Consider the following 21,582-nt stretch of genomic DNA (forward strand, 5'->3'; position numbering starts at 1 on the left):
TTTCAATTTTGAACCATGTTTCTAAAAATAAGTTGATTTAAAATGTGAAAAAAATATAAAACTCATTGCTTGAAGAAAATATAACGAGTAAAAAGAAAGTAAAAAGTAACGATTATAAACATTTAAAAAATTATAATACTAATAGTTGAAGCATAATTTTAAAAAAAAGTTGATTTAAATGTGAAAAAGAAAAAAGAAAACTCACTCCCTGAACAAAAGAGTTATAATATGTATAAATAAAGCAAAAACTTACTAGTACAAACATTAAAAATTGTTATAATACTAATAGTTGAAGCATGCTTTTAGAAAAAAGTTGATTTAAAATGTTAAAAAGAAAAAAAATTAAAACTCACTACTTGAATAAAAATAGTTATAATATGTAAAACTAAAGTAAAAACGAACTACTACAAACATTAAAAATTGTTATAATACTAATAGCTGAAGCATGTTTTTTTTTTTAAGTTGATTTAAAATGTGTGAAAAAAATATAAAACTCATTATTTGAAGAAAATATAACGAGTAAAAACAAAGTAAAAAGTAACGATTATAAACATTTAAAAAATCATAATACTAATAGTTGAAGTCTGCTTTTAGAAAAAAAGTTGATTTAAAATGTGAAAAGGAAAAAAAATAAAAGTCACTACTTGAAAAGTAAATATATACAAAAAATTTCCATTGCCGGGAATCGAACCCGGGTCTCCTGGGTGAAAGCCAGATATCCTAACCGCTGGACGACAATGGATTTAATGATATTAATTTTAACAAAAACAAATTTATCATTTGTTAATTTAATATTTTCCCAGAATTTCACCTCAAGACAAGTAATCCATTGAAAATTCAAACTAATTAATTGTTTTAAGATATTTTTTATGACTTTGTACAAGTAATCAATAGAATCAAGATATTAATATTATGAATTTTAAACAAACTAAAATACCATTTAATCAAATTAAAAAATTAAATGTAAAACAAACATCTAAATAAATATATTTTGTTTATTTTTGTTCTTTTATTTATTCAGATTGAATAAGAATGAAACATTAAGTTAGAAACAACTAATACCATTAATAAATATATATTTTTTAGTTATTTATTTATTTAGATTAAATAAGAATGAAACATTAAATTAGCAATATACCATTTGCGACGTTAATGTTTAAATAGTAAAAAATATTTTTTTATTTTCACATTTTTATCAAATATAAAAAGTGTTTTTGTATTTGAATATTAGTAAATTTGATGCCCAAACCTTAAAATCACCGAAGTTGATTTCAAATTTTATGCGAATTTTTGTAATACCTCTTAAAATGTATTAATTTTGACGTATTCAGGAAAATATTAATATATTTTGAAATGTCAAAATTTATGTATCGTAAAACACAAAACAACGTTAATATTCCAGTAAATATTTTAAATTTAATCATATGTTAACTTAAAATTAAGAAAGTAAACCCACATGTTTTATAAAGTTAAAGCATGACAACTATAGACAGAAAAATATTAAAACTTGTACAATTGGCAAGAAAACATATGAATTAAATACACGTTTAGTGCTAATAAACAAACAATTTCCTTTATTTTATTTTATTTGTAGTTGTTTTCATTATTGTCTTGGCTGCTTCAACTTCAATTCCAAGCTCAAATCTGTTAACTGAATTTTTCCAAAGAAGAGAGAAGAAAACAAAAGAAACTCTTCCCTGTTTGTTTACTTTACTTGCCACCCAAACATGATACTCTCCGAAAGTTACTAGACCCAAACAAAACCTAACCTATCCACTATTTTGGTCATGGATGCGCGTAGAGCTCCACGCGCCGTTATTGATCCTAAGGTCCGCAGAGTCGGGTTCTTCGCCCCGCCCGACCGCTCTCAATCGGGTCCACCACACCTGATCTCACTTGACGTCTCTCCCGCAGCCAACTCCCTCTCGCCGGTCATGATCCCACCGCCGCGCCATTCGTCGGAGAATCTCAGCCTCCACGCCCGTCCCGCGCCGACTTCTCCATCCGTCGAGGAATCAGTCACTGCCGAGAGCTATTCTAGCTCGTCGGAGTTCTTTCCCGCTCCGATGTCTCCAGCGCCGTCCTCTTACACGAGCAGGATGGTTGTCGACGACGGAGACTTCTTCGACGGCGGTAAGGTGGCATCTTCGTCTCCTCGCGGAGGGGTTGACTTGACGGCGACGAAGGCCAGTAGCGTTTTGGCAAGCGAATTAGCCACGGTTGCGGTGGTGAATGCTGATTCCCGTGCAATTGGCGGTGAGTGAGGTTTTGCTATTTTTTCTTTGTTCAGTTATTTGAATCGGCGAATCAATATGCTTTGAGCTTGAAATTTTTTGTGAAAGTAAAATGAAATTGCAATTCAATATATTATATATAATAGCATTGATCAAGTTTTGTGTCAGCACATTGGAATTGGAAGTTATGAATGTTTACGGTTGCGTGCAATTGAATGGAATGAAGGCTTGTGTCGTTGCTCTTTCAGCTTCGTTGAGGTCTAGATTTAACTTTTGACAGCTTATTGACTGCAAGTCAACTCTACCGTGCATATCAGTAGCGAGAACGTTTTACAGTATAGTGTTGTTTGCTCTTTATCAGATACTCCCTTCTGCACTACGCTTTCGGCTTGCGTATTGTATTCCCAAAAGTGAAGCTGCTGAATGTCTTGTTTTATTCTAAAGCTCATTTGCATGCATTAATATTGAATTCAAAAGTAGTGCAAGTAAATTCTTTGTTATTGTTATTTACTTCTCGCAAATTGGTTACATTTTGTCATTAGTATGTTTGTAGTTGCTTGAAATTTGTGTGGCTGCTTTAAATTCGAGGGGTTGTATATTACCCAGCACCAGAAAAAATCAGAGATTTGCAGTTGTGGCTAGGACTATCTTCTGTTATTCATGCTAACAAAATGATAGAACAGGTTCATACCGTAAAGTAAAGAAAACAATGATTTTCTATTGGTGATTTTTAAATAGTCTAAGCGTTTTTCTAACTTGGGTCCAACAATGGACTCTGCAGTCTTAGGCCAGGGTAGAAGATACAAAATGAATGATTTCACTGGATGTCATTCAGCAGACCAAGACTCTTCCCGATCTTTAAGGGTCTAATCTATTCACAAATGACCAGATGTATCTCACTCTCAACCCATTTTCTTATTTATAAGCAACATGTTTTATTTCTCTGATTATCCCAAGCTGCAACTCACTAACTAATTATTCCTATAACTAACTATGGGGGTCAACTAGCACACAACCACGTTTTAGCTTCTCTGGTTGAAACATTGATTGTGGTATATCTTGGCCTGAATAGTTCCTTAAATATTTTCATCTTTTCCTAATTAAAGTCAACTTGATAAAAAGAAGAAGAAAAACTACAAACTAAGTTTCAATACAAGTGTAATTCAATATCACTGAATAACAAGACTTTGGCTTCGTGATAGATGCCTATTTGTTGCTATCTAAATTTAAAACGTTTCACAAACAGAACTAGTTATTACTTTTGTGATGAAATTTGATTCAATTCGTGTCCAAATGAAAAAAAAGAGTAGAATGTTGGAATGAAGTACTTGATGTTGACTAAAGCTAGAGTAGTACCTGATGCTGAGTATACCCTGCGGTTACTTTCCAGAAGTAGCCAACACTTTTAAGTGACTCAAATTATGTTGAGAAAAACTCACAAAAATCCACCTAATTTTGTGCCCTTTAAATCTTAGTTTTCTGATTTTTGGTACTTTGGGCTCTGATATTTACTAGAAAAGATAGATGTTTATTAAAAATAGTTGCTTGTGTTTTTTGCCATCTGCTACATTGTCCAGTCAGAACATATGAAGAATAATTGTTGTATCACTCTGACTTGCTTGTTGTCAATGGTAGGTGTCATCGTAAAATACTCTCTCTGGTTCTTGTCATCTTTCATTTTCATCCTTGGATGTCTTTTCAAAGGAATCTTTGACAATATGATGTTATTATTCGGTATTTAAGCATTTTCTCCTTAATCCCCTTTAGAAAGAGAGAGAGCAGACAAAGCAGGAGGATCAGCCATGGAAATGAAAGACCAAGCTCTGAATACTAAACCGAAGAAAGAAAAGACGTCAAAAGCTGAAAGACGAGCTCTTCAAGAAGCTCAACGAGCTGCTAAGGCTGCTGCAAAAGGTGTGTATTGGTAGTTAGTTTGCCCTTGTTTGATTGAGATTATGCAATGTTGATCTTGTTTATTTTAGGCGTAAGCAAACTTTCAGCTAGAACATGTGAAAATGTGAAGTTTCTCTACAAACTCAGAAAGTGAATTAAAAGTTGTAGTTGTTAGTTTGGTTGTCTATTTTACATTTCCTGTTGAAATGTTGCACTTTTTTTATTTTTATTTTTTATTTTGGTCATTGGATCTAGCTTCTTCAAACCCAATTCATAAGCTGAGACATTTTTTCTGGAAGCCTCAATTGGGAACTTATGATGTGATTTCACATATGTTCTTTTTTAATGTATTCATTGTGACTAACGCTGCTCATTAGTTTGTGCCTTTATATAATGTGTTTTTAGCTGAAGGAAATAAGGCATCTGGAACTCTGGCTTCAGTGAATGTAAAACCAGCTAAAGCTGCAAAGCCCCCACAAAAATTTGATAATGCTTCAGTTACAGCCTCTGAGAAGAAAGGGGTTGATCGTTCACAAGAAAAAGATAGAAAGAAAGATGTTCCTCAACCGCGGATGCAATATGATGATAAAAGCAGAGTGGAGAAAGCCAAAAGACGTGCTGTGGTAAAACAAACTGAAGTTAAGAACAGAGTTGAACTATTCAGGCATTTGCCACAGTATGAACATGGGAGTCAGCTACCAGATCTTGAGGCAAAGTTTTTCCACCTTGGCCCTGTGCATCCCGCTGTTTATAAGGTAGCTTATGTTGTTCTACTGTTCTGTTTAATCTCGTTACAACTATGTTTCTTATGTGGTTGGGTTAGGATCCATCTATTCATAATAGATGATGTTCTGATGCCATCCTCATAGCTCACCAATTAGATAAGACCACATGATAAACGGGGTTCCTTGCCCTATACGAAGTTGAATATTAAAAACAGAAGAATTCAGCACCAAATTAATTTAAATTAACAGTGTTTAATACAGCCTAGAGCGAAAAGAATCATAAAACAAACATTCAGCATATTGGAGTTCATTTATTGTATTCAGCTGCAACACTCAACATGTTTAAATCATTAAATGGAAATGATTTCTTTGTCCCTAGCCTAATGTACTATATTAAATTCTAATAGTTTCATTTATACAATTTCCGGACTTATGGCTCTTCCAACATTTAAATTATAGGTTTATGTTTTCAGCTTTTCATCAATAAAAACCTCATTGCTGAAATTTGCATATCCATCAAACATTTTGGTTCAAATTTTGCATGGTGCTGCATCACGTTCTGGGGTAAATTCTATGCCGTCTCCAAGCATTTAGGTATTTTACTTGCAGTTAAAGTTTCAAACAGTCACGTATATAGTAAGATTTCATGGTTCTCAGTTGTCTAAAACATTTTAAAGTGGACAGTTGATAGAAAAAAAATATTAAATCCTACATTGGTCTGTGTAGTTTGCAATGATGGTGACACAATTTCCACCTTTTTGGTTATAATTTGGACCTTTCCAACACTGCATCGCTGCCTTCAATTTGTTGGTGTTGATATTATTGACATGAAGAGGGAGAGTCAATTGGAAGGAAGGAAGGGGAAGTTGAATACAAACCAAGTACTACTAGATTTAGGAAATAGTATGTTTGAAGTAAAACAACTTGATGGTTAAAGCTATTATCTATTCCGTGGTTCATATGAGAACAAAGGCTAGGCAAGATGAAGAATATGAAATAGTATGAAGAGTTAAGTCCTTAAATACTTCCATTTTCTAATTTTTTTTGCACTGCTTTATCAAGGCAACTGAACTATTTGAATGTTAAAAGTTCATCCTAAGTGACATCTGAATTGAAAACAAATTGTATCTAGGGACCTATTGTATGCATGGAGATACTATAAGCTGAATCATGAGTTCATCATTAAAATTGTTTTAAGGTGTTGCGGCTGATACGGGAATTGGGATAGGTTAGTTGTTAAGACCTGGTTCAATTTGTTTTGTAAATTTTGCACTTTTTATTTGCGTTTTCCCTTAACCGTTGTGGTCTTAATGATGATTATCAGGTAGGCTTGCAGTATCTGTCTGGAGATATAACTGGTGGCAATGCTCGTTGTATTGCTATGCTTCGAGCGTTTCAAGAGGCCATTAAAGACTACAGGGTTCCATCGGAAAAGACTTTGGTGAGAGACTTAACGGCAAGATTGAGTAGTTATGTTTCTTTTCTCATTGAGTGTCGACCACTTTCTATCAGTATGGGCAATGCAATTAGATTTCTCAAAAGTCGAATTGCCAAGCTACCTTTGACGTTGTCCGAATCAGAATCAAAAACCTCTCTTCAATCAGATGTTGAGCGTTTCATAAATGAGAAAATTATACTTGCCGACAAGGTGATAGTCAAGCATGCTATCACAAAAATAAGGGACGGTGATGTTCTTCTTACTTATGGGTCTTCATCGGCAGTTGAAATGGTACTGTTACATGCACACGAGTTAGGTAAACAGTTTCGAGTTGTAGTGGTAGACTCTCGTCCAAGACTTAGAGGGAAACTTTTGCTTCGTAGGCTTGTGGAGAAGGGTCTTAGCTGTACATACACTCATATAAATGCTGTTTCCTACATAATGAATGAAGTTACTCGAGTATTTCTGGGTGCTTCATCAGTGTTGTCTAATGGGACAGTTTATTCAGCAGTTGGGACTGCTTGTGTTGCAATGGTTGCCCATGCATTTCGTGTCCCTGTTTTAGTATGCTGTGAGGCTTATAAATTTCATGAAAGGGTGCAGCATGATTCCATATGTTCAAATGAGCTTGGTATGTAAACAATGAGAGATTACGTTCATTGCACTTATGTCTGGAAAAAAGTTAATGCTTCTATAATTTTCTTACAGGTGATCCTGACATCATTTCTAGGGTTCAGAGTAGAGAGGATGTGAATCACTTGGAAGGTTGGGCCCATACTGAAAATCTGCAACTTCTAAATCTGATGTAAGGCATTTATATTTACGTAATAATACCAATCCAAAATTGTCATTTCATTACTCTGACCCTGCAATTTTCTATATTGATGCCAGCTATGATGCAACACCTTCAGATTACGTTTCCATGATAATCACAGATTATGGCATGGTAAGTGCTACAATTAAAGAAGATTTATTTAGTTGCTGCTAGCAAATACCTAAAGTGTGCCTTATTCCGGGCACCCAACGTTAGTATGGATTCTGTCTCACTTTTTAGTAGAATGACACAATCACAATTAAGATCAATTTGGACTAAGAAAATCCAAGAGGATAAAAAGGAAAAAAATAACTTGCATCCTTCCTTAAATATTAGATAAAAGAGGCACATTAAAACAGTGATGACAAGAATTTAAACGAGGTTAATCCTCATTGTATAGCTGTTTTGCTTTTGTTGTAAAAGTAAATGAATTTTTTATTGTCTTAAGGAGCATTTTTCCTTTATCACTTAGTATTGATTTACGATCACGAAAAATAAAAGATTTAACAATATAATCTTGACAGGTCCCACCCACAAGTGTACCTGTAATTGTAAGGGAATATAGCAGGGAACAGGTGTGGATATGAATGCTCCAATGTAGATCATCTCAATTCTTGTATGCATGCAGAGACCCTATTTTAGCAATAAAAGTTTTGTGAAGGCTGTGATGATGCCATCGTTCTGTATTATTATTATTTTCTCACCCTGGAATAATGTAACGGTCCTTTTGTTCTTTTCGAAATTTTGGACGCTTGTCTCTGTATTCTCCTGTCGCAGTGAAGAGTGCGGATTGTCGCCTCTCCCGACAGATTTTGTCCATGCATTCTCACTTGTAACACTTTTTTAGCGGTCTTCAAATTTTGAACAGTTTTGTTCTGGTGCTTCATTATTCAGTTCCTAAATTTTGGTTTATTGATTGTAAAACTCATCACGATCACCACGAGTTACTAATGAAGCTGATACTGCATAACATTGGTGATAATGTGCCATATTCATAAATTTTAATAAGTGTTCCGGGAAGATGATGAATATGCGCCTAAAGAAGAAACATTTCATATTTTTTAAGAAGTATCAACATTTGATATTTGTGAATGCACATTCTTTTCAATTCATCGGTGTTTGCTTTCATGGATTCCTGATCTGTAGTATGTGTTAGAACTTTTTAAATTCTTTAGTGGAATATGTTCCGTCAAGATTTTAATCCATATACATCGTTCTCTTGGTCAACCCATAATTGATTTTACTGTCGTTGTGTGCTTCTTTATTCCTTTTCTAATAGTAAATTAATGATTAGTCAACTTCAGGTCCGTTTACACATTCAACCCTAATAGAATTAGTATATTTTTCTGATGATAAAATGAAATGTAAATTATTATTTAAAATAAAATTAATAAAATTGTTATTATTGTTATTAGTATTATTTTATTATGAATAACGGATGAAATAACAAAACATAAGTCGAATAATTGTACTTTAATTTCAATAAAATTATTGATTCCAATTATTATTTAAGTTAGAATTTATTCTAGCAAATACATCACCATTAAGGAATAAATTCTTTCCAAATACAAAATTAGGAGAACCAATTCTCCTTAAGGGTGTCACTACACCACCATGATTAGCCACCACAAACATATGCAATCAAGTCATACACCACCACCTTAACTACCATACATCACAACCAACAAATCGATTTTGGTACCAAACACATCGGAGATAGTCGATCTTTACGGATAAAGAGAGAGGAGAATCGATTCTCATCACTCATAAATTGATTTTCATCACTCATGAATCATGTATCATTTTTCTTCCATGTCAAAATTTTTGACATTCTTAAGAGCAATTCTGTAACTTAAGAATGATGAGTTATCTTTTTCACCTCTTCTTCGCATCCAAGCAAGGTCCCTTCAAAGCTATATCCGTTCAAATCTATTATCCATATTTAGTGCATTCCATTTGAAACAAATAACGGTTACACTTTTTTTTTCCTCGTGAATAGTACATCACCAAATACAAACATATGATTAGTAACTTAACTTGTTACCAATCATATTCCACGATTAACTACTTCTCATTAGTAAAATAAATCATATCTCGTATCATTAATAAAATAACATCTTTAACCCTTCTCGTCTAGTATATACATGTATACATAACATTTATTAACTAAAAATAATATCAGACTAATTATATAAAAGTCACTTGAACAAAATAGCTTTTGTTGACCGAAATTCAATAGCAAAAACAAAAAATTGGATTTTGTCATGATTTTAACTTGAGGGGATGTTTTAGTTTGAGAAAAAAAATCTATATCACTCTCAATTTTACTTGAGCAAAAATAATACAAAGAATAAATTATACAATAATTTACAAACATTTCAAAACTCAACAAAAACTTATTTTATGAGTTCAAACATGCTATACAAGTTTAAAACCTCGACGCCACAAAATCAATTCATAACCAAGATATATTATTATCCTAAGTTATTATGACTACTTCAAATTCATATACAATAGAACATTATCATAATTCAAATTAATCCAAATATATCAAACTTCACTTCAATGCTCATAACCAAATATAATAAATCTAAGAAATTCATATGTTTTTTTCTATCCCAAAACTACTTCATACATATAAATAAATAACTTGTACAATTGGAGTCATTTTTCTTCATTCACTATAGATTACTTAACAATCCATGACTTAAATACTACTACACAACTTCCTATCACCTTCAAATGTTTAATTTCAACTTCACACCAAAACTTCACACCAATTAAAGTAAAACAAGTTTATCAACTTTCCTAATTACATGGTTGATATTTGTATTTCAAGCTACAATAATAACATGGTTGCTTAGAATTGAGAATCTACTTCTAAAAGGTCTAAACATATAAGAAATATCTAAAACAACACAATATCAAAATCAAATAATTGTTTTAAAGAAATATCACTCGTCATCTAAAAAAACTCATGAGAATTCAAACTTTAATCTAAACTTAGAAAAACACTAGTAAAAATACATTAAAGAGCAGAAATAAAATTATATAAAAATTCTTAACCAGTTAACAGTTTGAAAAGATGACGGTGTTTTTATAAATAAATAATTAAATAATTAAAATTCTAGTTCATACACTCAATATGAAATAAAATTTTAACTTTATTTATTCCGTAAAAGAAACATTTCAATCAAACAAAATTAGATTTCACATCAAAGTAAATAATCTTTTTTATAGATTCAAATATAACAAATAATTAGCTTATATTAATTCAAAATGTTGGTTAATACTATTCAATTTCACTAGTTTTAATTGATTTCTTTTACTAAAACTTTATATTATAAATAAAAACATACATTGAAAATAAATTGCAATTCAATAAAAAGTATTTTATGAATGATATCATTTAATATGATATAATCAATTAGATTTATTTATATTTAAGTCTATTACATATGATATTTCTTTTACTATATTTAGTTCAAAATAGTAGGTGGGGAAGAGTGTGTGGTAGTGAAAAGAGTACACTTGACGGGAATTTCTAATAACAAGTAGAAGAAACTAAAACTGTTAAATACTTTTATCAAACTTTCTATTTCCTTGTGACGTAGCATTTTAATTAGTTTTTGTTTTATTTTCGTAACGAGTTCCTACTAACTTTCCAAAAATATTTTCACATTTTAATTTTGATTGAAATTTTAAACAAACACACTGAAAAGTTTTAGCAGTAAAGTTGTTTCAATAATTTTGTTTCATCTGAACAAAGTTTAAAAACAAACGAACTCTAATGTATGTCTCGGTAATGAATTAATGCAAAATATCGTATCTTTTCATATTATTAAATTTATAATTTCTGGTAAAAATGTTTTTTTTACAATGTTATATGGCAAATATCAACTATTAACTAAAATAATGTGTATACAGTACAGAGTTATGTGCCAAATATTTTAAATCTAATCTTGCTCTTTTTGAAAAAGAAAATACTAAATAAACATAAACACATTAAATGTCTTTAAAATACAAGCATCTTTAATATTACTATAGATAAATGTTGAGTGTTTCAAGAATTATAAATGTTTTTTCTTATACGGCAAAAGCACTCTTATACAATTTTTAATGAAAAAAAAATCTCTTTTAATCTTTTTAATTAGTTTCCTAACACTGGTTAGCGTGATTTAATTTTGAACTGGATAAAGAAAGTCGAATTGTAAAAACAAAAATTCCAAAAGACAAGATATATAAATGACACGACAAGTTAATGCATTAATTCTCCTCAAATTATTTCTACAACCCCAATGAAGTCGAAGTATCTTTGCGCATTTCCAGTTAGGTAAAGCTAATTCTCGAACATTTAATTTCTTAAAATAAGGTGTAATTAAATTTGAATTATTACCAGATTTTAATTTTTCCAATAATACAATTATTCGATACTGGTGCAGCAAGGAACCTCTCCCAGAAGACAAACGGTGCCTTCCTAGTAAGTGTTACCCAACAACGTTGTCCCTACAAGTCAACAACAGCAACATTAACAAGTACATGCACCAATCCAAAATCAAAACCTTATTATTATATAATTAAGAGATTATAATAATAATAATAATAATAATAATAATAATTAAGGAGTATAGTATAATTGAGTGGAGTATAATAGAACATAAAAATAGTGTAGTTACCTATTTTGTTTCAGTTGTTGTGTTTGCTGGTGCATTTGCCAAAGTCCTTATTTAATTTCGAGTTCCGTTTTCCAATGTTGTAATAAACCGCAAAACGACATAACATTGTCCGAAGTAGCGAAGTAAAGAGTGGTTGTTGTGTGAGTGGAGCAGAATGATTAAGAGCTGGGAGAAAGGTCATGCCAATTGGCTAATTCTCTTTTCCAACTTAACACCTCTTTCTGCCACACCCTGCATGCATCTTCTCTCAAACTCACTAACTACTCATTTTACCAAAACACCCCTCACGGATATACTATTTTTCTCATTATTTTTTTTAATTAATGAAAAACAAATCCAATCTATTTTTATTCCATGCACAATGTTAAAGTTTGCCTTTTAACTTTTTTATTCTTTTTGTTTAACTTTTAATTCGTTGTTTTGGTCTCTTAAACATTATGCGAGTCACGTTGTGAACATATGGTGTATTTCAAAATTAGATACATTGATTTTATTATAAACTAAAACCAAATTTTAACTTGAATATGAGAAAATAGATATTTAAATTAGTTCTTGAAATATTAGTACACTATTCTTAATTTAGTTTTTTATGGATATAAATTTTTGAAAAATTCTACTATTTACTTATAAATCATTTACGAATATTTGTTTCATAAATTCATGTTTTTCTTTATACTTTATATGAAAGAATTTATATATATATAATTTTTTTAATGATTTATATCTGTATACGAACATTTTAATCAAAATTTCTTAATTAATATACTCATTTTCAAAGATTAATTTAAGGGTTTGCTAGAGTTGAAATTGAAAAACATGTTTTATCCACTAAAAAGTTACCAGAAAATCTTATTTTTTCACTCCTTACAAGTGATTATTAAATTAAGTAAAGAATTCTACCATTTGACAATTTTAAATGATTTTCATTATTAATAATAAAAATATACCCGCAAATTTATAACTTTAATACTTTTTGATTGATAATAAATACATTTTTAAGTTGCTCAAGAAATTGAAATTTTGCTTTAATTGTTTGCGTATTTATTTATTTTACAAATTATTAATTTAAAACTTCAACTATAAAGGAAAAGCATGGTAATATATGTTCAACTTAAAATTTATATTAATTTTTGCATTAAATAAAGTGTGTCTTTTTTTGCTAATATTTTCTTTGTTTCTTTATATTTTCAGATTTTCTTATTCTACCCACCACTGGCAAGGGCAATACCGTCAGGCGAAAAACAATACACGAGAACCCACGTTCCAAACCAAAAGGTCACGCTGCAGAATCCCGATATTACCCTTGGCCACGAGGCGCGACCGCGACAAAGGCAAGGGTACTCTCGAACTTTCAGTCACGCTCCAGACATTAAACCAATAAAATAAAAACAAGGAACGTGAGCGATCAGCGCAAAAAGCAAAAACAGGAGAGAGAAAGGAGAAAGAAGTAGAGAGAGAAAGAAGAGAACCGTTTGAGAATTTTAGAGACGTTATCGGACTTCAAATCCTCAATTCGCCGGAATTTGGGAACTGCGGTCGCGTCCGGAGGCTCGCTTAGTTAGGCTTCCTTTCTCTTTCTTCTTCTTTTGTGTTTCGAATTTTCGCGATTCGCGATGGGGCAGCAAGGCTGAGGTTGAATTCTCGAAGGTCGTTGCTGTGGAGTGAAGAATTCGGCTGTGCTGTTTTTTCTTTTTTGAAGATGTTTACGCCGCAGAAGGTGTGGTCAGGTTGGTCCCTGACGCCAAACAAGAGTGGGGTTCGGGGCAGAACCGGGCCGGGTTCGGATTTGGGTCCGAATTCGGAAGATGGCGCGAGTGCGAAGGAGAAAGGTATCGTCGCGGTTGTTGAGAATGGCGGGAACAACTTGGATCGCGAGGTTTTGGTTGAGAGAGTTTCCAGCCTCGAGAAGGAGGTTAGTTAGTTGATTATTTATTTATTTTTAAACCTTTTAATATTCTTTTGGTTTTTATTTTGAAGGATTCCTTTTCCTTTTGCTGCGATACTGTTACGAAGTGTGCCTTCGAGTCTTAGTTAACGGTTGCTTTCTGGTTGAGATTGTAGTGTTAGCTTTAGGTTTTAATTGGAATATTTTATGTGTGTAATTGCTGTGGTGGAGATTGAACAATTGTTACGTAATTGTTTTCTTTGTAAGATTTTAATTTTTGGGATAATGTCTGGCTTGGTTCTTCATTGAACTTGAAAAATATGCTTTTTGTTTACTTGGTGTGCGTACTGAGATTTGAAGCTTGACTCTGGGGCCGTAACTTGGTATGTTTTGTTTTCTCCTTATTTAAGAAACCTTTTGGCTATTATGAAATTGTTGAAGCAAAGTCACTTTTAGTGAAATCTTGATCGTTGGATTGTGTATACTGCTTGCTTCACCAATGGGGAGGAATGATTTTATTTTGTCCTTCTAGTCGTATGATGATTCATATTAGAGCTTGGCGGTAAAGATGATTATTATATTTTGTCGTTGAACCTGGGTGATGACTGGGAGGAGTGCTGGAATTTTCAAAAATTAAATTACAAATTCACATTCTTTGGAGTAACATTGAAATGGCTCATTTGGCTTCTCTCGAGTTCATGACCCATCGTAGACTCTTGAGGCGTCTATTTGCCATGAGTTCTGAGAGTTTGGGGATTTCAATTTGGTTGTACTGTTTTTTTTTTTTTTATGTTGTTTTTTGCTTTGACTTATATTTATGTCCTTATCCATTATTTGTTACTAACATTTTTATTGTTCTGTCAAAAAAGGAGAGGGATATTTAGCATTATTATAACTAATTTTATTATTGATATGGAGTATTTGGAGACTCTCATCATCAAGATGTAATGTTTTGGTTGAGTTGAGTGAAAGTTGCTGTAAAAGTAAATAGAAAAGAGAAGCATTTCAATCCTTTAGTTCTATTTTACTGAAGTTTAGCATTGAGCAGCTATGTTATATGCATTTTGGAGATGTCTTGTCACTAAAGCTAGGGTCAGCCTTCTATGTTTGGTATGACTAAGTTTTAGCTTATATGATGTTTGAACCTGCCACTTTTATTTCAGAAGAAATTATCTCTCAATTTTGGTGGCTCCATGTTATTTTCATTCACCCTGGGTTGTCCAATCTCTAGATATTATTATACTCTGATAAATACTGTTTGGTTTTAGGATGACTACAAGATACTTAGGCTGATGTTAAGATGAAAATAAAATAATTAAAAGGGGAGCTTAGTGAATAAGGGCAATCAAAAGCTACTTATTATTTATTATTATTTTTTTACCGATTATATTTTGTGGTTTGACCTGATTAGAAGTTTTTCTGGACCAGCTTTATGAGTACCAATTCAATATGGGACTTCTTTTGATTGAGAAAAAAGAGTGGACTTCTAAGTATACTGAACAAAGTCAAGATTTAGTAGAAGTGAAGGATGCTCTAGAACGAGAAAAAGCTGCTCATTTAATTGCTCTATCCGAGGTAGAGAAGCGAGAAGAGAATCTGAGGAAGGCCTTGGGTGTTGAGAAAGAGTGTGTTCTTGATGTAAGTTTTTCAACATACGAGTTTACATATCAATCAACTTCTTCCTTAAATAAAAATGCACGACTGTATATCTGATTTGTGGATAGTCTGTATCTGTACTACTCTATTATTTCTTACTGATATCCAGAAATTTGTGATTCAAACAGCTTGAGAAGGCTCTGCGAGAGATGCGATCAGAAAATGCTAAAATTAAATTTACAGCAGAATCAAAGTTGGCTGAAGCAAATGCTTTAGTGGCTAGCGTTGAAGAGAAATCTTTAGAAGTAGAAGCCAAATTACGTTCGGCTGATGCCAAATTTGCAGAAATCAGCAGAAAGAGTTCAGAGTTTGATAGGAAATCACAAGACCTGGAGTCTCAAGAATCTGCACTTCGAAGGGATCGATTATCCTTCATTGCAGAGTACATATTATTGTTCATTGTCTTTTTAGTTTAAATATTTTTTCTGCTCTCTTTCAATTGAAATATTTATTGGGGGTTATAATTGTCTTTTATTTGTGACAGGCAAGAAGCACATGAGAGTACATTGTCTAAGCAGAGAGAAGATTTGTGGGAATGGGAGAAGAAACTACAGGAGGGTGAAGAAAGGCTGGCCAAGGGTCAACGAATTATCAACGAAAGAGAGCAAAGGGCTAATGAGAATGACAGACTGTGCCAACAGAAAGAGAAGGACCTTGAAGAGGCCCAGAAGAAGATTGATGCAACTAATATAACACTGAGAAGTAAAGAAGAAGACGTGAACAATAGGCTTGCTGATATAGCTTTAAAAGAGAAGGTAAGTATTTGCTTATGTGATATTGTTTACCTTTATTATGTTTTTTCTGGTTGTAGGAATTTATGGTTCCATATTCTCTCATGTAGGAATACGATTCTCTGAGAATAAATTTGGATCTCAAAGAAAAGGAGCTATCTGCATGGGAGGAAAAGCTCAATGCTAAAGAAAAAGTATGTTCTTATATAGAAATATATATATATATATATACACACACACACACGTATGTATGCACATATTCATTTCATTAATGTTTGCTCTTGGAAATTATGGTCATATGTAAGTTGCTGAATTTCATTGATTTATTTTTTCCGTGACTTTTTTCAACTTTTGGTCATTCAAAAGTTAGTGGTGGTTGGGTGTATGCGTTTAATTCCAATGTTACTGGTCATAACATCAGTGTGTTGTGACCATGTTTTTTCTATCAAATGATTTATGCCAATAGTCCTCTACTTTTGCTTTCCTCTTCTAAATACAGCTTGGATCTTTGCAGGTTGAGATGCAGAAAATTCTTGATGAACACAATGCTATTCTTGATGTGAAGAAGCAAGAATTTGAGGTGGAATTGAATGAGAAAAGAAAATCCTTTGAAGATGGATTGAAGGATAAATTGGCAGAACTGGAGAAAAAAGAAGCTGAAATCAATCACATGGAGGAGAAAGTTGGAAAACGGGAGCAAGCCTTGGAAAAGAAAGCAGAGAAGCTTAAAGAGAAAGAGAAAGAGTATGAACAAAAAGTCAAAGCTTTGAAGGAAAGGGAGAAGTCTATTAAATCTGAGGAAAAAAGCTTGGAGACCACGAAAAAGAAAATAGAAAGTGAGCGAGAGGAACTGGTCACACATATGGCTGAAGTTGAGAAAATAAGAAGTAACAATGAACAAGAGTTGTTGAGGATTAATGAAGAGATTGAACGTCTTAAAGTAACTGAGGAAGAGAGGTCTGAATACCTGCGATTGCAGTCACAATTGAAGCATGAAGTTGATCAGTACAGACACCAGAAAGAGCTACTTCTGAAGGAAACTGAAGATTTAAGACAACAAAAAGAGACTTTTGAAAGAGAATGGGATGAGCTAGATCTGAAGAGAGCAGATGTTGACAAAGAGCTGAAAAGTGTGATTCAACAGAAGGAAGAAATACTGAAACTACAACAATTTGAAGAAGAAAAGTTAAAGAACGAGAAGCAGGCCAAAGAGGACCATATACGAAGGGAGTTAGAATCTCTTGCATTGGCTAAAGAGTCATTCGCAGCAGAAATGGAGTTGGAGAAGTCAAGCCTAGCTGAAAAAGAACAAAGTCAAAGGAACCAAATGCTTCTGGATTTTGAGCTGCAGAAAAAGGAACTTGAAGCTGATATGCAGAATCAGTTAGAGCAGAAGGAAAAAGACTTGATTGAGAGAAAGACGTTATTTGAGGAAAAGAGAGAGAGTGAATTAAACAACATTAACTTCTTGAGAGAAGTAGCTAACAGAGAAATGGACGAAATGAAGCTTCAAAGAAGTAAGTTAGAAAAAGAGAAACAAGAAACTGATGAGAATAAAAAACATCTTGAAAGTCAAAGGATGGAAATGCAAGAGGACATAGATTTACTTGTTGATCTCAACAGGAAGCTGAAAAATCAGAGGGAACAATTTATTGTGGAAAGGCGACGTTTTATTGAATTTGTTGAGAAACTTCGGGGTTGCCAAAACTGTGGGGAAATGATCTCTGAATTTGTGCTGTCTGATTTACAATCTTCAGTTGACATTGAGAACTTAGAGGTGCCTTCTCTTCCAAAATTAGCAGGTGATATTATTCTGGGAGATTCCATTGAAAATTTACCTTCAAGGCAAAACATTGGAGCATCTCCTGCAACAGATCCAAAGTCACCTGTTTCTGCTGGCACTATCTCTTGGCTACGGAAATGTACCTCTAAGATTTTTAAAATCTCCCCAATTAGTAAGTTTGAATCCGAAGATTCTGGTTCTCTAAGAGATGTGAATTTGTCTATAGAGAAAACTAACAGGGAAGATTCACCAGGAAGAATTCCTGGCCGTGAAAATGAAGCAGAGTTGTCGTTTGATGTTGTAAATGATTCTTTTGATGGTCGGAGGGTACTATCTGGCAATGACATCACAGAGGTTGAAGCTGCCGATCAAGATCCCTCAGTTGAAAACCAGAGCAACGTTGACAGTAAGGCACTAGAAGAATCAAAGGCTGGGCAGCAGCAACCTCGCAGGGGAGGGGGAAGACCCAGAGTAAAGCGCACACACACTGTGAAAGCTGTTCTCAAAGAGGCTAGGGGTATACTTGGGGAAGCTGCTGAATTGCCTGGGGAATCAGTGGATAATCATGAAACTGAGTTTCCAAATGGAAATGCTGAGGATTCTGCCAATGTGGATTCTGAAAGTCAGAGACCATCCAGTAGAAGAATGCCTATGAATGTCAGAAAGCGTAACCGGGTTCAAACATCTCAAATGACTGTAAGTGGGCATGATGGAGATGCCAGTGAAGGACATTCTGACAGTGTCATACCAGGGCAGCGCAAAAGAAGGCGACAGAAGGCTGCTGCTCCACCTGCACAAACTGCTGGTGAAACAAGATATAATTTGAGACGACACAGAACGTTAGTATTCTGATTTAGAACTGGTTTCCATTTTATTATTGAATGTGAGCAAATGCTTTTCTTTTTTGCTATTTGCCCACTTACTCATATGGCTGAATTTTTATAGTGGAGCCACAACTTCATCCGTTAGAGCTATTTCTGCTGGTGGCAAAGAAAGTCAAGGAGAGGTTGATCGTGTAAAAGATACAGAAGAGGAAATTGTTGACTCAAAAGTTTCTCATTCCCTTTCGGTGGGCATTACTAATGAGAATGGTGGAAGCGTACATCTTGAGCAGGTCAGCATGGTGTAGGTTTTAAATGGAAGTATTAAATGGAAACTCTTGCATTGTGAGGAAGAGAACTATAAATATAGACCATTAAATCATATTTTTGAATTGTCTAAGATTCAAAGATAAATGCGCATTATTATTTTTTTCAACGGTTATATGATCTCTAACTCGTAATTTTTGACCATCCATATATATTGTATGACTCAGACTTATATTTCTTCATAACTAAGAATTCTCATTCAATAATACACATTAAAAATTGGGCACACAATCACATTATGAATCGTTGAACTATTGAAAATTGGGAAATTGATAGTAATAGGATCCGGATCTCAACAAGTTTTGGATTTCAGTTTACTGTCTGGTGAACGGTATGAAGCTAATGTTAATTGCATGTCATTATTGCAGTCTATTAAAGGTGTTGAGACAAGGGACGGTTATGGTGGTGATACCACAGGGACCTTCACAAACAATATAACCTTGAGTGAGGAGGTGAATGGAACAGCAGATGATGCGGAGGACAATGATGGTGAGTATGAATCCCATGGGGAAGATGCCGGTGGAGTTGAGAACGAGGATGACGAAGATTACCAACAACCCGGTGAAGCTTCAATAGGGAAGAAGCTTTGGAATTTTTTTACGACATAACTCCACATGCTTCTTCATGTCTTGACCTCATCAACTTTAGGGCTGATGTCGGAAGTTATCTTGTATTAACAATTGGATGTAGATCTCTAAATTATAACCACGAGGGGTAGTGCTTAGGAGAGAGGTGATTGAATTTCTCTAGCTTTTTTTTCGTGTACGTTTTCATGAATGTTTGGATGGAACATATGGTATTTGTTGATAGTTTAGGCATTCGATAGTGTAGCTAGAGTTTAGATATTGGATTTTAGCTACCTACCCTCTTTGGAAATTGATTGTATCCCCAAATGTTTGTATCTCTTCTGTCAAATGTGATTGTTTGAACTTAACGAGGGTGCCTCTCTATCTCATTGTTTGAACTTAACGGGTGGCAATTGGGGTTTGAGTCTATGGCGTGTCCAGTGGGTAATTCAACGCATCACAAATAATTATTTAAGAGAAATATTAGATTAATTTTATATTTAAGATAAATAGAGCTAAGGCTAAACTTGATTAATATTCATATTCTAAGTGTTGGCAGAAAATATACTTTGATTTTTAGTTTGTAGTCAATGGTTGTCACAATAATTAACTTTAGACTATTTTCAGTTGTATTTTGGGGAACCTCTCTAAATTGGGGCAATCAAGAATTTCCAATGTATTGTCAGACCCATTGATTAAGATTACTTTAGACACGATCTTCAATTGTGATAAAATGAAACAATTGAAAATTGATCAACTTGGAGAGAGTAATCTTGAAACTATTGTCAGCACCATTTTTATGGACTGCAAATATGTCCTTGATCGAATAACAACTGCAAACAGTTATAAACTCCAGGTTTTGAAGTAGTGGCACTAACCCTGGTGTTAGATACGTTTCTATTTTATGGCATTCGTTGATACAAAATTTCTTGAGATGAAAGAACACCCACTATGATGACAAAGATTGTGTTAAAAACATTTTCCTTACATATTGTAGTTAAACTTCTTAAATCGTTAAGAATAAAAGATTGGAGGTTTTGGATATTACTACAAAAGAAACAAGAATTTGACAAACATAGCAAACTGTACAGTTTTTTTCAATATCTATTGTATCTTCACCAGAGAAGGATGGCCATTCCATGACAGTGTAGCTCATAAGCATTCCCATTGTGAGTTAAGGTCTCTTGGAAGCAAATAGCGGAGTTCTTCACTGTCTCCAAACCAAGCACGTTGAAGCTCAAATTCTAAATAAATAGGATCCATATAATATTCAGGCATCCAACCCTCACATTTTCCCATAAGGCTAAGATTCAGAAAAATAAATGTTAGCCTTCAAAAGTGATATGGAAAAACTTATCCCTTCAACTATTTTATGAAAGCATAAAGTATTGAATAAAAGAAAAATGCATCAAACAATTTCAAAGTATATATTCGGGGTTCACATCATTTGGGACAATCATAGAGCCACCTATTCTATTCTGGGTTCACATAAATTGGGACAATCAACTATGAACGGTTCAAATCCATATTTACAAATTAAAATTCCCTCGCACACAGTCTTTAATTGAGGTAAACATATTACTTTCAAACATGTCAACTTACGAAGTCTAATTTTGCTACCATCATCATCTTCACCTTCATCATCTTCATCTTCATCTTTATCTTTACCATCTTCATCCTCATCCTCATCTTCATCATTTTTATTCTTATCCTCATCATCAACCAGTACAAATATTTGTTCCATTGAATGACAATGTGATACAGTTATAGACTCCAAATTTTGAAGTTGTCGCACTAACCTTGATGCCAACAAAATCTTTATTCTATGGCATCACATAAGCATACCCAAGTAATAATTTTAGAAGGTCTATGGGGAGGGCATGTGACAATTATTTGCAATCTCTGAAGGACATCGTTCGACAGTTAAATATGGAAAGACGAGATTCACGACTCCAAAAAAGCATCCTACACCCATTGTGCTTCCAATCTAGATAATGAATTAAATAAGTTTGAGGTCCATTATCACTACCCAA

At 33.4% G+C, this 21,582-nt stretch overlaps 2 protein-coding genes and 1 non-coding gene across 3 annotated transcripts; 2 read left to right on the top strand and 1 right to left on the bottom strand.

Annotated features, from left to right (window-relative positions):
* Positions 1-670: 670 nt before the first annotated feature.
* TRNAE-UUC lies at positions 671-742 on the bottom strand. The gene has a single exon. It is a non-coding gene; the product is annotated as a tRNA-Glu (tRNA).
* Positions 743-1,630: 888 nt separating this feature from the next.
* Positions 1,631-8,028, top strand: LOC114185066 (translation initiation factor eIF-2B subunit delta-like). The gene is made up of 7 exons (XM_028072563.1): positions 1,631-2,256; positions 4,002-4,148; positions 4,533-4,882; positions 6,177-6,921; positions 6,999-7,095; positions 7,182-7,236; positions 7,629-8,028. The coding sequence occupies exons 1-7, from the start codon at positions 1,788-1,790 to the stop codon at positions 7,689-7,691; spliced, it is 1,926 nt and encodes a 641-aa protein (XP_027928364.1). The 5' UTR covers positions 1,631-1,787; the 3' UTR covers positions 7,692-8,028.
* A 5,159-nt stretch (positions 8,029-13,187) lies between these two features.
* On the top strand, positions 13,188-19,917 carry LOC114183006 (protein CROWDED NUCLEI 1). Its single transcript, XM_028069829.1, has 9 exons — positions 13,188-13,333; positions 13,364-13,692; positions 15,094-15,303; positions 15,450-15,703; positions 15,806-16,076; positions 16,163-16,246; positions 16,567-18,674; positions 18,781-18,949; positions 19,352-19,917. Exons 2-9 carry the CDS (start codon positions 13,480-13,482, stop codon positions 19,589-19,591), a joined length of 3,549 nt encoding a protein of 1,182 aa, XP_027925630.1. The 5' UTR covers positions 13,188-13,333; positions 13,364-13,479; the 3' UTR covers positions 19,592-19,917.
* The last annotated feature ends 1,665 nt before the right edge of the window (positions 19,918-21,582 follow it).

This window comes from Vigna unguiculata, chromosome 5, assembly GCF_004118075.2.
Source record: "Vigna unguiculata cultivar IT97K-499-35 chromosome 5, ASM411807v1, whole genome shotgun sequence".
Classification (NCBI taxonomy): Eukaryota; Viridiplantae; Streptophyta; class Magnoliopsida; order Fabales; family Fabaceae; genus Vigna; species Vigna unguiculata.